Raw genomic sequence first — 15,750 nt, 5'->3', positions numbered from 1 at the left:
CTGGGGTTATTGACTTAGTGAATAATGTATACCTTTTTTACAGGACAATTTGGACATATTTCACCTGAAACAATATTCCAACAGGTGTTTTCTAAAACCATCGATTTCTATCAGGAGTCCTGCAGGAGTCTGAAGTTCAGAAAATAATTGAGGCAACAGAAAAGATGAGTATCATTTCATGATTTAAAAAAAAATCTGTTTAAATTTTGAACTATTTCTCCCATTTTTGTCGGGTGACCCATTCTACACTCCAGGCAAAGAGTACAAAATTATTATTACAGTAAAGTTGGGAGGTGGTTGGTAGCTTGGGGTTCGAATTCAAATAATCAAATACTTTTTAAATAGTAGATACTGATGTTGCTACTCGACCATTTCCATTTGGTTATTTGCAAATATGCCAGGATGTAGATTTTGTCTTTTTTAATGGTTAAAGGTTACTAACACATGTGAAAAAATCACTGGCATGCATTTTTGATGGAATGTTATAAACGCAGATCTTTGTGAGAAACACAGTTTTATTTGAGTATGACATTGTGAGTGGGATATTCGAGAAGTGCCAACTACCAACTAGTAGGAATTCGAAGTATTAAGATATTCGAATCACCATCAACCAACTACCTGCCAACTTTACCATCATAAAACTGTGAGCTTGTCTGAGGAATTGGTGTACTCTGCCTTGAGCCTGCCTGAGGAATTGTCGTACTCTCCCTTGAGCCTGCCTGAGGAATTGTCCTACTCTCCCTTGAGCCTGCCTGAGGAATTGTCGTACTCTCCCTTGAGCCTGCCTGAGAAATTGTCATACTCTCCCTTGAGCCTGCTTGAGGAATTGTCCTACTCTCCCTTGAGCCTGCCTGAGGAATTGTCCTACTCTCCCTTGAGCCTGCCTGAGGAATTGTCGTACTCTCCCTTGAGCCTGCCTGAGGAATTGTCCTACTCTCCCTTGAGCTTGCCTGAGAAACTGTCGTACTCTGCTTTGAGCTTGCCTGAGAAATTGCCATACCGACCCCAGTCTTTGCCTTAATTTTTGTTCAGCACTTGTCCTTTCAGGCAAGTAATTGAAGAAAACCACTTGCCCCAAAACAGTTTTACTAATAATAATAGTAATAATAAACAAGAGGCCCAAAAGGGCCTATGCTCTACTGGCATGGCTTTTGTGGTCATATCAATCCAGAGCATGTATGTATGGGTAAAAGGCAACAGACATATAGTTTATGTTTTGTGTTTGGGTTACCTGAAAACATAGCACGTTCAACATCTGAGCCCAGAAAGTATTGTAAGCAGATTAGTTGCATGAACTATTTTAATATGTGCCAAGTAAGTCATCTGACAAAAAAAAAAAATGCTTTCAAAACTGTTCTCATAGTAAAATTTTCTGTAGTTTTAAAAGTTAAAAAAAGTTGGTCAAAAGGTCAAAATCAAGGGCATCCTAGGACAACATTGATCAATTTGAACAAACATTCACAATCAGTTGTGCTGAGATGGATGCACGAACACACAAAAAGATTTTCAAACCTTTCAAGATTTATGTTTACCAAACCAGGAACCCAGGGTGTGGCCAGTAATGACACCAGGTGCATAACTTAAACATTCACAACCAATTTTGTTAAGATGAATGCGCAAACTACAGAACCTAAAGCTAAAAAATGGCCTTTGGGCTTTCAACAAGAACAAGGCAGAGTAATTCACAAAATCAAATGCAGAAGCAAAAAGCAAATTGTCTCTCAAAATCCTAGACTTGCAAATTGTCTCCCTTAACTCTAGACTTGAATTTACATGTACATGTAAACTTGGCTAAAAATAGAATTCGCTCATGCAGACCTGGCTAAAAATAGAAAGCATTTCTTTAAAACTTTCATGGCCCATAATCTAGGCATTCATGGGCGGATCTTGCTGGTTTTCGAAAGGAACCGAGCTGTAATGGATATCTAGATACTGTACAAGTTTCATCAAGATACAATCAAAACTGAAGACTGTATCGTGTTCACAAGCAATTGTTTACAGACGCACGAACGCACGACCGCACGGACGCACGACCGCACATACTACGTACACATTACCATCGCATAAGGTCTTCTGGCCTTTGGCCAATAGAGCTAAAAACAATAAAAAAAAAACACGAATATTTCTTGCATAAATATGCGAAAGCGTTGTTGCCCCCGACATATTATTTACATTGCACTGTCAAGAAATGTAGGTAAAGAATTATAATAGTGAAACGCTTTTTATTTATTCATATTTGGCTTTTATCGGCCAGAATTTTAAGTGTCCAGACGAAATACCGGACTTTGAAATTCAGGTGTCCCTTCTGAAAAAATTGGTGTACTCAGGATCAGGTGGGACCCTGTAAGTGTCAAACACAGTTGGTGTATTAGCATGTCAAGCTCAAACATATGAGAAGTTACTCCCCTTGATCCAGTGAGAAATATAGATGTTTTATTATTATCATTGGAGATCCCTGAAATTCTATTTTAATGACGAATCATGAATTCATCAGGGTCCTTGGCTTCATTTAGTGTCCTAATTGTGTATCTTATAAATTTCGGATCTTACACGAGTTGCCATTTAATATATCAAATTATGAGAAAACAAACAATTTTAAGAAAAGTTATAAAGCCAGCCTTATAATTTGTTTGTATTAAGAATGGTGATGAATGTAAGATTTGCTATCACATGACACATTTGTTGAAAAAAATTTGAACCATTTATTCTTTAACCCTAATTTTTTGGAGCAAAACTACGTTCATTTAAGTTATCTAACCCTAGTGTAATACAAGAAAATATGAAGTGGTTGATTTACACTCAAAACATAGAACGTCATATGATAAAAATTCTTCTCAGCTGGCAACAGTAAACCTAATTAAATATTTCAAAACACTACAGTAGTCTGACTACTTCAATTTATGTTAAAAAGCAAACAATAAACAATCATGTAAAACTGTAAACAGAACAGCTGCACTCCGATGAACATAGGCAAACACTAGCAGTAAAAGGTTACACCAAGGTTAACACTGGAGGTTTGATCTTTCTTTATGCTATAAACAACATGTTTTGCATCTTGTTTGATAGGTGGGCCCTCTAGGAATGTGATAAAAGGCGAGTCATTCATCAGACGGAGAGTGTTTCTTGTTTTTTGCCAAGATTAAAGTATCCCCACACAAAGATACGGTAGCTTCAAATATAAACTATGCAGATAACTTGTGCACTGGTAGTAGCATAGAGAAAGGAATGCATGGAAATGCAAAGAAAACTGATATTCTTTCATACCATAGGTGGTAATCCCAGCCAGCTTGAAAAATGGCAAATATTACTTCCTCTGACACTTCTATCCATGAGTCCTATAAAGAGTAAGATGTAGTTATTCTATGAGATTGTGAAAAAAATGGGGGGGGGGGGGTTTATTAGTGAATGGCACTCTATTTCAACCCAATTTTCAGCTCAATATTTTTGCCTATGCTTAGAAAATGCACTGCAGTGGTTCTTGGAAATGTTGTGTGTCAGATCAGAACACAGGCTCTACACTTTCAGGTCTTCAAAAGCTGTTAAGGAGGGAAAGGCAAGGTTTGTTTTCATGTGTGCGCAAATAAATAATAAACACAGTACACTCAACGAGTTAGACCCACTTTCTTCGCTCACTCCTAGGGAGAAAGCCGATGTTCGTAGTTTCCTCAGAGTGTTAAGCTGTTTTCCTCACTGAAATCCCCCGGAGTCGATCATTTACCGCGGAGTTTGATATGAACAGTAGCATCGGAAATCGTCCGATTTTATGACTCCACGATGGAGCTCCATGTCTAATGAGATATTCTTACGTACATTGTAAGTCACATAAAGTTCTTCCCAGGGATTTATTTGTACATGTATGTTTGTGTAAACGCCAAATATATATTGTCTTGCCTTGTTAATAAGAAACATTGATCAGGCTCTGTTTGTATTTCATCGGAAAACAGCTGACATCAACGCGATTCTGGACCAGGTCCTCTGACGCCATGCACATGATGAAAACAATGTAGCATTTAACTATATGATATTTATTATTGGTGGCTAAAAATTGCTGGTGAACTTTCGGGAAATTTTCCACACAAAAACGAGGCAAGAAGGCCTAATTTCACTAATGCCCTGTGAACTTTGAATGGGTTTGAACCCCTTCACTTTCAATTGTGCTTTTCCCGAAAACCTTTAAATAGGGTGTGATGCCATTATTCAATCATGATATTTCCAAACATTGTAAACAAGAGCAAAAGGCATGTTCTGGAATGCATGGGCAAAGGGATATGACTGCATTTCATGCAAAACAGAATGTTTAAAGTTTATGAAATATTTTCTCGGAAGAAGATTAAAAGGGCAGAGGAATTTTTTTATGATAACAGCAATTCACTGTAGCCATAATCATTTCTGGAATTTTTAATTAAAATAAAATTAATTTAAACATAGATTCTTATCAAGTTTCTTGGAGTTTCAGGGGTTAACCCACCGAGGAACTACGCCATCGTAGTTCGACTTCAGTTGACTTATCAGCCTCCGAGGCCTGTAAAATCCAAACTCTGCAAAGCGCGGACAGGCGATTAAAACTCATTGCGCTGGCTTGGATAGCAAAAATCCCCAGAGGGAAATGGAGTGGGTCTTATTTATCTAATTAAGTGTACTGTATAACAAGAGCTTCACAGAGAGAGCGCGCTCGACTAATCCGCCGCTTTTCGGTGAATGGATTAAAAGTTTTGGCAAAACATGCATGGATCACTGTTAGATTAGATTTCAATGCAATACATGATGTGCTGAGATATTTACATAAATTGAATTGGAAAATATTTGAGGTTGTACGCAATCTTTAACATAAATTCTAAGTCGAAAAGGGGCATAATTCTGTCAAAATGCTTGATATTTGAGGTGGTACGCAAACTTTAACGTAAATTCTAAGTAGAAAAAGGGGCATAATTTCGTCAAAATGCTTGATAGAGTTACCTTCTCCTGTGTACAGGTTGGGGGCATGATGGTGAACAAGCGTGGAAGTTTCAAAGCCAGATGTCAATGGAAAATATTTGAGGTGGTACGCAAACTTTAACGTAAATTCTAAGTAGAAAAGGGGGTATAATTTTGTCAAAATGCTTAATAGAGTTACCTCTTCCTGCATACAGGCTGGGGGCATGATGGTAACCAGTGTGCAAAGTTTCAAAGCCATATGTCAATGGACTTTGAAAATATTTGAGGTGGTACGCAAACTTTAACATTTAAGTGATTACACCGACACCAACACCGACGCTCGGGCGACTAGGATAGCTCTCCTTATTCTTCGAATAGTCAAGCTAAAAATTATAATAACAAGACGCCAATGCAGCAACGCCGCATTAAAGCCGGATTTTTATTTGACGATACAATTTTGCAAACCGAGGATTTGAGCTAGTGACCTAGTATTTTTAACCAAAAAGACCCATATTTATACTGTGTATGTATGTAAAGTAACCAAATGTCATGAAAATTGAAATAAAAAATCAATATCCTGCAGGAAAAAACTGTAATTTATGCTTGAATTATATTATACTTTAATGTGACTATGATATCCTGGAGAGAAAAAAATGTAAAAGTTTCTTGAAAATCTATTATACTTAAATGTGACTAAGATATCCTGCATCTTGTTATCAATTATTAATTAACTAATTAAGTAAAAGTTTGTAAGTCATTATTATCACTCTATTACAGCTTTTAAGAAAAGACAAATTAGTATGGTGAAAGCTAGAGCAGGCAAATGCAATACTTCAAAGGTGTTTCATTTTTCCTGGATTTAAATCTCATTTCCTAAGCAATTGATTAGCAGAAAAATGCTTCCCACAACATTGGATTTGTCATCTGACAGCAAATTTGTCAAACTATTAACACATCCATAGAATAATACACCATGTATAAAGAGCCTTTAACCAAATCCACCAATATTTAGTAAGTTCAAAGAGAAAGTTGGGTGACAATATCAATTAGCCAGCCCTTTGATCTTTCATTGTAATGATATTTTAATGATAACACTTGAAAGAGATGGTCACTATTGGTCACAGCACTAATATTTGGACATACAGAATTATGTCACCTCTTTAGTTTAGGACTATGACTTCTGTATACCTTTAGTGATCAACTTTTTTTGTCCAATGAGAAGGCAGTATACTTCAAATTTGCCAAATGATACATTTATGTTGAGTAAATCAGCAGTCAGCTTTTATTGATTTTAACCAGGTAAATGGGTTAAAATAAACAGAATAAACAGCACACTTAGTGGATAGTTTACAAGATATTATGTAGACCACTAAAAAAGTTTCAAGATTGTTAGTATGTACTTACACAAAATAAATGGTTATGCAACTGTGTCACAACAAACTTTTTAATTTTGTTAGAACATATACCAACAACCTTTCACCATTCCTAAAGGGTATGCCAGGTAAGAAAAACACATCCTGATCTTTTTTGGGGGAATGTTTCCAGTCAGACTTTGGAAGCATATAAAATCATGCCAAAAAAGCTAACATTATAGCAAAGACAAACTGGATTTCAATTTATAAATGCATACACTTTTATATGTAATAGTTATTGTTTAAACTTTTTGGTTTTTTAAACCATTAAGTCTGTGGTTGAGGCAAACCCTGGGAGTTGACTTAATGGTTTAAACTAATGAGCAGGAAATGTCTCTATACTAGCCAGTGCACATGCATGAAAGGCTAAACAACCCACTTGTTGTTGAATGAAGAATAAAACCAATTAAGGGCCTTGCACAGTGCGAAAGTCGTTTGAAGCACCAAAACTAAAAAAAAATATTTAAAAATCTATGGTAAGTCATTAAGCAAATGAAGAGCATCAATTATTGCTCTCCTCCCTCCCTCCCTCCCATATATATATATATATATACACACTGATAAGTACTTTCTGACCTAATAAATTTACAGCATGGCGCATTATGTAAACATGTTGATGTTAATTCGCTGAAATAGGTCATCTTTTATCACAATATGTCAAAAGCCACCTGTATACTTTTGAGGAAAGAAACAGGCTTTTAATTTAGAGCAGAGAAGACAACAAAAAATAATCAGCATACAAGAGGACATTATAGCAAATAATTACAGGTGAGGCCACAATTAAGAAATGCCTTGTTTGGCATTACCTGACCCATGTTTTTAGGGTTAAGGGTAGGTAGGTAGGTACTGGTAGGTTCCCAACCCTAAATTTTGTAATGAAACTGGTATTCCTGTTAGACAGTTGGTACTAAGGCCAAACAAAATATTAATTAATTAAGGCCTGACACATGTTTATTACCAGTATCTGAAGTATATACTTCAATAGCAGTAAACAAAAACAAAAGCATTTCTTGTCTCCTGTCCGATTACTAAACAGTCACACACACAATCATACGCTTATTGCTATTGCCCAAATATGGCAGACACGAAGCCTTTGATCTTTCCACAGCATGAATAGCAACACATGACTAGTAATTAACTTTTTGACGATCAATGACTCTTATCTACATATCTACTAACAAGCCAATTTTACACAAAAAAGTATTGACCTCAGACTGTAGTAAAAACAAGCAAACGGCAGATTAATTTGCACATTTCAGAGATTTTGTCACATGATAAAGTACTGCATTCAATGTTACATAACAACCTAATGATTTTGATAAACCCCTGATGAAAATTCTTAAAGTAAATGGTCTCAAAATTTATCTTACAGCGAGAAACACACACACACACACACACACAAACACACAAGCTAAGAGGTAACAGAATAGCACTTCTAAGTGCCTTGCTTCTCAAAAGCTTCTGATTTTTTTGTACCAAAATATTTTGTAAGATTAAAAATCATCAGACAAACATTATGTCATTTATACATATACAATCTCAAAAAAACAAGAGCCGCCGTAAGACAGCGTGCTCGACTTCGCCGCTTTGACTTAGAAGTGAATACAATAACGATGTAATAATACCAAGTTTGGTCTCTTTATGTCAAACCTAACTAAAATTATTCAATACATAACGTAACTTTGATGCTGCCCTCCCGCCACCCGAAAAATGACGCAAGTCATTCAAATAACTTGATTTCCAATTATGAAAATGTGGTAAAGTATATACAAATATGCCTTTCAAAAGAAATTAAAATAAAATTAAAAAAAAATAATAATAATAAAAAAAAAATCAATGGCCAAATAGTATAGCCCTCCTTGTTTGCCCTTGGTAAAAAATGGTTAAGAATGTAAAAATGTGCCTGTCAAAAGAAATTAAAAAATATATATATATTCAAGGGACATAATTTGTATTTAGGGTTAAAATGGAGTTATGTTTCTTGTTGTAAGATGGTCTTAAATAATTTTGAATTTTATTAAGTGCATTGAATGAAAGGTATAGAAGTTTTTTTTATTAAAATCCCAACTTGGCCTTAACTTTTACTTGCCTAAAACTTTAACCTAAGTCATAAGGGGCCATAACTTGTATAAAGGATATGGAGTTATGTAACCTCATTGGGTGATGGTCCTGAACAATTGTGTGAAGTATTAAGTCAATTGAATGAAGGGTATAGAAGTTATTAATAAATATCCCAACCTGCCCTAAAACTTTAACCTAAGTTTCATAGTCAATCAGGGGCCATAATCTGTGTAAAGAATAATATGGAGTTATCTAACCTCATCATGTGATGGCCCTGAACAACTGTGTGAAGTATTAACTCAATTGAATGAAAGGTATTGGACTTATAAGTAAAAATTCCAACTTGCCCTAAAACTTTAACCCGACGCCGACGCTGGGGCGAGTAGTATAGCCCACCTTTTCTTCGAATAGTCGAGCTAATAATTGAAAAGATTTTACCAATTTCCATAATGGCCAGATTATATTCTTATCATAAATCTATCAACCAAATTTTTTTATCTAACAACTTATTTCATTGAAACATTACTCCCAGAAAAAAATGTTTAAACACAAACCCTAATGTGTTCAAACACAAACCATCAGTGACTCTGCCTTATATCCAACATAGTCCTAAGAGGTATCAAACATGAAAAGCATTTTAAAAATTAGAGACCATTTTGCAAGTCTCTATCAGGGCAATTTGGCACAGTTCAAAGGGATGGTGAGCCAGATCAAAGCTGAGGGCATTTTTTACAGCTTTCTCTGATTCATTGATCAGTTGAGCATTAAAAGAACCAATGATACACCAGATAATACATGTATGACAAACACCTATCAGGTTCACTAGAAATGAGGCCTAACAAAACTTATGCTGTGATTGACTTTATGCTGAAAGAAAGCAGGCTAGTACTATAGGTACTGAAAAATACATTTTGGTAAATTTAATTAAGCTTTATTGTGTTCAAAAGTTTGTGTATCATTGTATTGTTCACATTCATAAATATTCTGACATTAATGCCACACAAAAAGTCACACAATACAATTAAGCAGTATCACCTTGTACACATATATAAAAAATTTCAATAATAAAACAAAAATAATTTTTCATTACTTATCATTTCATTTTTGTAAATTACTCAGATCATTGGAATGGCATGTAACTGGAACCGGAACCAGCATAATGCTTTTGTCTAGCCTGATAAGAATGAGTTGAAGACCTGAAGGACACTCATCATCCATTTCTTTAATATTGCCTTCTGCATAATTTAATTCTGAGTAAATTATATAACGGTCCACTTAGACCCAGTTTTCTTGGAAATACTTTGTTTTCAAATAGTCAAGGAAGGTGAGAGTAATTGCAGCAGTGGTGCATCTAGGTGTCCTGACTCTCACCAGACTGTAGGTTCAAGCAAAAAACAGGCACATACTCTTGATTTCTAAAGACAGACATCAGCCAAACACGGGATAATAAAATGGTTTGGTAAGGGTTACATCCAATATATTATTTTAAATAAATCACTTTCTGTGGTCGAAATTTGGCCCTACCCACCTACTCATTTTTTTTAAATATTTTTCCCCTACCCAGGTTAAAAAAAATTCCCCTTATAAATTTTTTTTTTTTTTTTTTTTTTTTTTTGAGGAGCTTTTACCCCTATACATTTTGCAAATGTATCAATAAAGTGCCATTCAAAATGTTGAAAGGTTTGTTGAATAAAAAGGTTTAAAAACAAGTTGATCATAATATCCCCTATCAAAGGGCCCAACCACCATTCCCTTAAAAGTAGAAAAAACAACATAGCATCCCTTAGGTAGGCTTTAAGTTATTGTCATCTTTGGAGAATGGTGTTAAAGTCATCTTCTGTATCAAGCTTTAAAGGATTGAAATTACATTTTAAGACACACAAAAACTGTTTTTACACAACTGACTATTAAAACAGAAGGGTCGTCGCTTTATTCATAGGAAGTGTCAGTTTATATGAACCAAATGATGTTTTTAGGCCCAGGCACAATCAGTAATCAAATTGTAATACTAACATTGATAAAAAAAAGCCCAAAACTTAAATAAAGCAATGAATAGGGGACCAATTTCAGGGTCAATACTGGACTGCCAGTGGCTGTTGCCTATTGATGTCAATCAAGGTAAGCTTACCAGTACTCCTGAAACTTCTTTAATACATGTATACACTTTGTATATTTTTCATAAAACATTAAATTTGTTTTAACAGCATAGTACAAACAACCCTTTTCAGCTTGCATAACAGAGACTTCCTACCAGAACATTAAACTATCAGTTTCCCAAAGCTAAATAGCAGTTACATACAATGTTTTCCGAATCATTAGGCACCACGATCTTTAAATCAGACAGATTAACTCTGAATGCCAGTATCAATGAAACACATTTTTGGGGCAAAAAGAACAGTACACTGTAATAAATGATAAGAAGATCAAAGACGTCCTGTGGTTGAAAAATATCTGCTGTACAAACTATCCTTTCAACCTTCATGGTATTATGCACCCCCTTTAAACTTAAAACGACTTAAAAAACTTTTAGGAGGTTTCAATGTCTCTTCGATTACACCTTGAACATTTAACCATATTGGAATTTGTTTTTATAAGTTGTTTTCTTGTGGTCTTAAGATGTCTAGCTTTTGCATTTAATGCTCAAATGAAACTGATACATTAATCACAGTAATACACCACAACCTTTGATCCTTGCAGTGAAAGACAGGGGTACACCAGTACAAAAGAGATGTATAGACAAAATGACCCCTGTGACCCATTTTTTAGTGTTTGAGATGTAGTTTAATAAATGGTTTGTTGGCATAACCAAAATTAATGGTTTTATGAATGAAAAACTGGTATCTCTAAACACAGCAGGACCAACTTTTAAATTAATATAAGGTATTTCTTTCTAAAGATGGCTTTATTAGAAACTCAAACAAAATTGAAAATATTTGGTGACATACCCCAAGTGTTGTTTTTTTTATATCTTTTGGGAATATGACCTTATAGTATGCCCATGGAATTTTCCTGTTGAATTTTCACAAAATTGGGAATATTTGTTACACAATTTATTAATGTAGGTTGAATATACTCCTCTAATACTCGATATCTTTTTAGCCATTTATTTATGGGTCTTTATAAGTTCAACAACAATAAAAATAAAACTCTTTTGCAATGAATATCGACTTTCAAAATTCCCCGGAGAAAACACCCTGATACCTTCATGATTTTTTAAAATGGCCCCACCGATTCAATCATGAAAGTACAATTTACATTTACACAAGTACACTGTTGTAAAATTATATAATAATACAGTTATATGAAAATTGATTTTTTACAGGATGAGTCGCCTCACCCCATTCTGCCTCTCTCCCGAGAGGTTACAGGTTCAAGAGGTTTGAGGGGCACATTCTCTCAAAAAGGACCCCTTGGATCAGGTTCCTTCCAAGGAAATGGAGTCGAAAGTGATTCATTTGCAGCTTATAGCTGTCTACACAATCACGTTGACTAGTTTTAACAAAACAAAATCTTACCAAGTTCAATTGAGGCAATGCATGAAATGCTCTGCCCTAAGACCTGAGATTAAACTGAGGTGTATAAAATTTATTTTTGGCCTAAAGGAGTTCCAGTGCTAAAGCCAGATGGGCTTGTGCTTTTTTAGCATTGTATCTATAGCAGACAAAGGTTCTTTTGAATGCAATTATTCTACAAGGTCAAACAGACAGTGCTAACAAAAATCATCTGCTGTTTGACAGTTACTTACCGACAAGGACTGGTTCATGTTGTAGTTGGCGAGGTTGTAACCAGTCTTGGTCGTCTTCTTCCAGACCTGCTCTTCCCACGCCTTATTCAGGTGAGCATTGACAAGAAAACACTCTGGAAAAAATGAGAAAATGGTCATATCCAGTACAGTACAGGGCCTGATCAACTTATCTAATTTTATTTTTATTCAAACTTACATGAGCTTTGAATGCCAATGTTTGTTGTTATAATTCTCATATTCAAGTCAAAGAAATACTTCTAGAATCTTACTTCTGATTCCTTATTTAAAACTTATTTTGATGAAAAGTAGTTTAAAACTTATCAGTTGCAGAGACCAAACTGCAGTCTGGAATGTAACACAAGTAAGGTCCATACCATAACAGATTCGGCAAAATGACACTGTTAAGTTTTATGTGTTAAATGCTAAAAATAGTATTCTCATTAAAGATGTCATGGTGAAATAAAATGGATAGAATGGTCTGGTTAGATCTACCTGAGGATGCATAAGCGGGAGATTCACATGGTGGTCTATGAACTATATAGTCCAGGCATATATGAAATGAACAAAAGCAAAACGTAAACAAACAATAGATGCAAAATAATAGAATAAATACAACAAAACAAAGAGTAATACCGCATGAACTTTGTACTAACAGTTTATCAGAACTAAATAATAAATTGAAAGTGTGATTCCACAGGAGAACGTTAGAAATACATTATATATATGTAAACTAATAACGATTTTGCAACATAGGGCAGAAAATGACTGCAGTCTGTTATGCACCAATTGTAAACAAAATTGTGTTAAAACTTAATTAACAAATCTTTTTTTTTTAAATACTACTGGTATATTAGTTTTAAACATGCACAAAATAAACTTTTGATTTGAACACAAATGACATATTACTCAGATATGCATGCAGTTTAACCAATTAACGTTAATTGAGCGCACTGACCAGCCGGACCATACTGGCGTTGGTGTGTGTGTACAAACGCGCGGAGTACACAAAACTTCGACCCGATTGACAAAGAGATTTCGGACAGTGCAATGACTTACCGTGTTTACTCGCGTTCTTGCCCATCTTTCTATTCATCCATAGTAAAATGGTGATTTAAATCCAATGCAGAATAATAACAAACCTCTGTCACAACAATATTCAGGTTTAATATTAAGGCAACAACTTTATAATCCGCTAAAATAATGGTCCACAACCGTTCTCGTTTACTCCACTACTGTGTTTACAGATAATGGGCGGAACTGCGGATGATTGGCAGCTGGATTGTGCCATTATTGTTACGGGGGATAAAGGTGTTACTTTCGGTTTGGATACGGTTCGGTTCAGACATTCGTTAGTTCGTTCGTTCATCTATCCATTAATTAATTAATTAATTAATTCATTCATTCATTCATTCATTCATTCATTCATTCATTCATTCATTCATTTCATTCATTCATTCATTCATTCATTCATTCATTCACTCTCTCGCTCGTTCGTTCGTTCGTTCGTTCGTTCGTTCGTTCGTTCATTCATTCATTCATTCACTCATCCGTTCACTTATAAATTCATCATCACCCATTCATTCATTCAATCATTCATTCATTCATTCCCTCGCTCGCCCGCTCGCTCACTCACTCACTCACTCACTCACTCACTCACTCACTCACTCACTCACTCACTCACTCACTTACTCACTCATTCAGTCATTCATTCACTCACTCATCTATTCGCTCATTCATTCATTTATTCATTCATTCATTCATTCATTCATTCATTCATTCATTCATTCATTCATCATTCATTCATTCATTCATTCATTCATTCATTCATTCATTCATTCATTCATTCACTCACTCATTCGTTCACTCATCATTCATCCATCCATCCATCCATCCATCCATCCATCCATTCATTCATTCATTCATTCATTCATTCATTCATTCATTCATTCACTCACTCACTTGTTCTTTCATTCATTATTTCATTCATTCATTCGTTCGTTCGTTCGTTCGTTCGTTCGCTCGTTCGCTCGGTCGCTCGCCCGCTCGTTCGTTCGTTCATTCATTCATTCATTCATCATCCGTTCACTTATTCATTCATTCACTCACTCACTCACTCACTCACTCACTCACTCACTCACTCACTCACTCACTCACTCTTCCATTCATTCATTTATTCGTTCGTTCGTTCGTTCGTTCGCTCGCTCGCTCATTCATTCATTCATTTATTCATTCATTCATTCATTCATTTAACCATGCAGTTCTGGCGCTCTATTTAGCTGAAAACGCACACATATTAAATGACTGGTGGGTCCTAAAAGATAAACAATGATCATCTATCGTCGCAGAAGATAGAAATACCGTGTTTGCTGCACCTTTCTGGTATCCGTCATAAGAACCATTTTTTTCGATTTTTCGTAATCCTTTTCGGTAAATTAAAACAGTTGTATTAATTGTGGGAAATCTTATTTGGGAGTAAGAATGCATCTTTAAAAGAATGATCAGTTTGCGATTAAATGCTGCATGGCTTGACCGAAACATGACATCAAACGTTGTTACCAACAGACCACAGACATAAAATTATTTATGGGCTTATCACGTCATGGGACATAATACAACAACTTATCTTGATTTCCATGACAATATTTCCACACAATGCCAATGAACAAGTAAAACTAAATAACCTTTAGGGGTATTGTGTTGTATTGTGTCCCATGACGTGATGAACAGCCCAAAAATGTGGTTCTGGTGTCTGACAAAACATACTTAAACCATCGTCAATGAACAAGGGAGCGTACTCGAGCTTGCGTTATCGATTCTGGTTTACAACACTCCAGGTATACTCCCTTTTAAGATTAAACGTGATGAGAACAACAATCCCCACATTGCGAAACTGGCTTTTGTTTACAAGTATTCTCCCTTATAAAATGAACCTCCGTAGAAAGTGGTAGTACTCTTGACTGTCGACCTAGTGGTCGCAGGTTAGATCCACGCCTCAACACTAAATACTAACCGTCTTCTGGGAGCGACGTTAAACTTTGGACCCGTGTGTCTGTGCTATACACTGGCGCACATTCATCCACCAGAGTAGCTCTAACCTGGGATGCTATCAGTGTTGCCCCAAATGTGGTCGATGCACATCGATAGTTCAGTAACGTGATGCAACATGACATTAAACATGACACTCGCTGTTCGCTCAATGTCAAGAATAGCTATGTTAAAGAAGATTTATAAAATTTAAGTGCATGTGTTCGATTCTTCCCAGACTCAAGACGTTGTATTGCACATGTCTATAAGCTTTGGTCCGTCCGTTATTAAGGTATCCACGACCAAAAAATATATGAATTTCGGTTTCCTGCATGGGGACCCAATTCATTTGGTATCGTTTGAACGGGTTTTATGTAAAGAAAGAAGAAATAGATACCGGTATAAATAATAAGCATTAATAAATCCTTATAAAGATATGTGTTATGCACATTGGGTAGTTTAGTTAACTTATAAGTAATCTGCCAGAAAATACCTGTTTGTTTTTTATCAAGGTCTGCCCGCGCCTATTGCTTGATTATGGCTTGACCCTGCCGTAACGCCTTCACGACTTGAATTGGGTTTAAATGCCATAAG

At 35.6% G+C, this 15,750-nt stretch overlaps 1 protein-coding gene across 2 annotated transcripts in view; it reads right to left on the bottom strand.

Moving 5' to 3' along the window:
• The window catches only part of LOC128243126 (protein naked cuticle homolog 1-like), a 69,641-nt gene extending 56,288 nt beyond the window's left edge, over positions 1-13,353 (bottom strand). The window contains exons 1-3 of one of the 2 annotated variants that reach the window (XM_052960684.1): positions 13,189-13,353; positions 12,625-12,666; positions 12,133-12,245 (exon numbers count right to left, since the gene is read on the bottom strand). In XM_052960684.1, the coding sequence (XP_052816644.1) occupies positions 12,133-12,245; positions 12,625-12,666; positions 13,189-13,225 (192 nt within the window). In that variant the 5' untranslated portion in view covers positions 13,226-13,353. The remainder of the gene's footprint in view (positions 1-12,132; positions 12,246-12,624; positions 12,667-13,188) is intronic. The other variant, XM_052960685.1, reaches the window with a different exon arrangement.
• Positions 13,354-15,750: the final 2,397 nt, after the last annotated feature.

This window comes from Mya arenaria, chromosome 8, assembly GCF_026914265.1.
Source record: "Mya arenaria isolate MELC-2E11 chromosome 8, ASM2691426v1".
Lineage (NCBI taxonomy): Eukaryota > Metazoa > Mollusca > Bivalvia > Myida > Myidae > Mya > Mya arenaria.
This window is presented reverse-complemented; position numbering and strand designations above follow the sequence as displayed.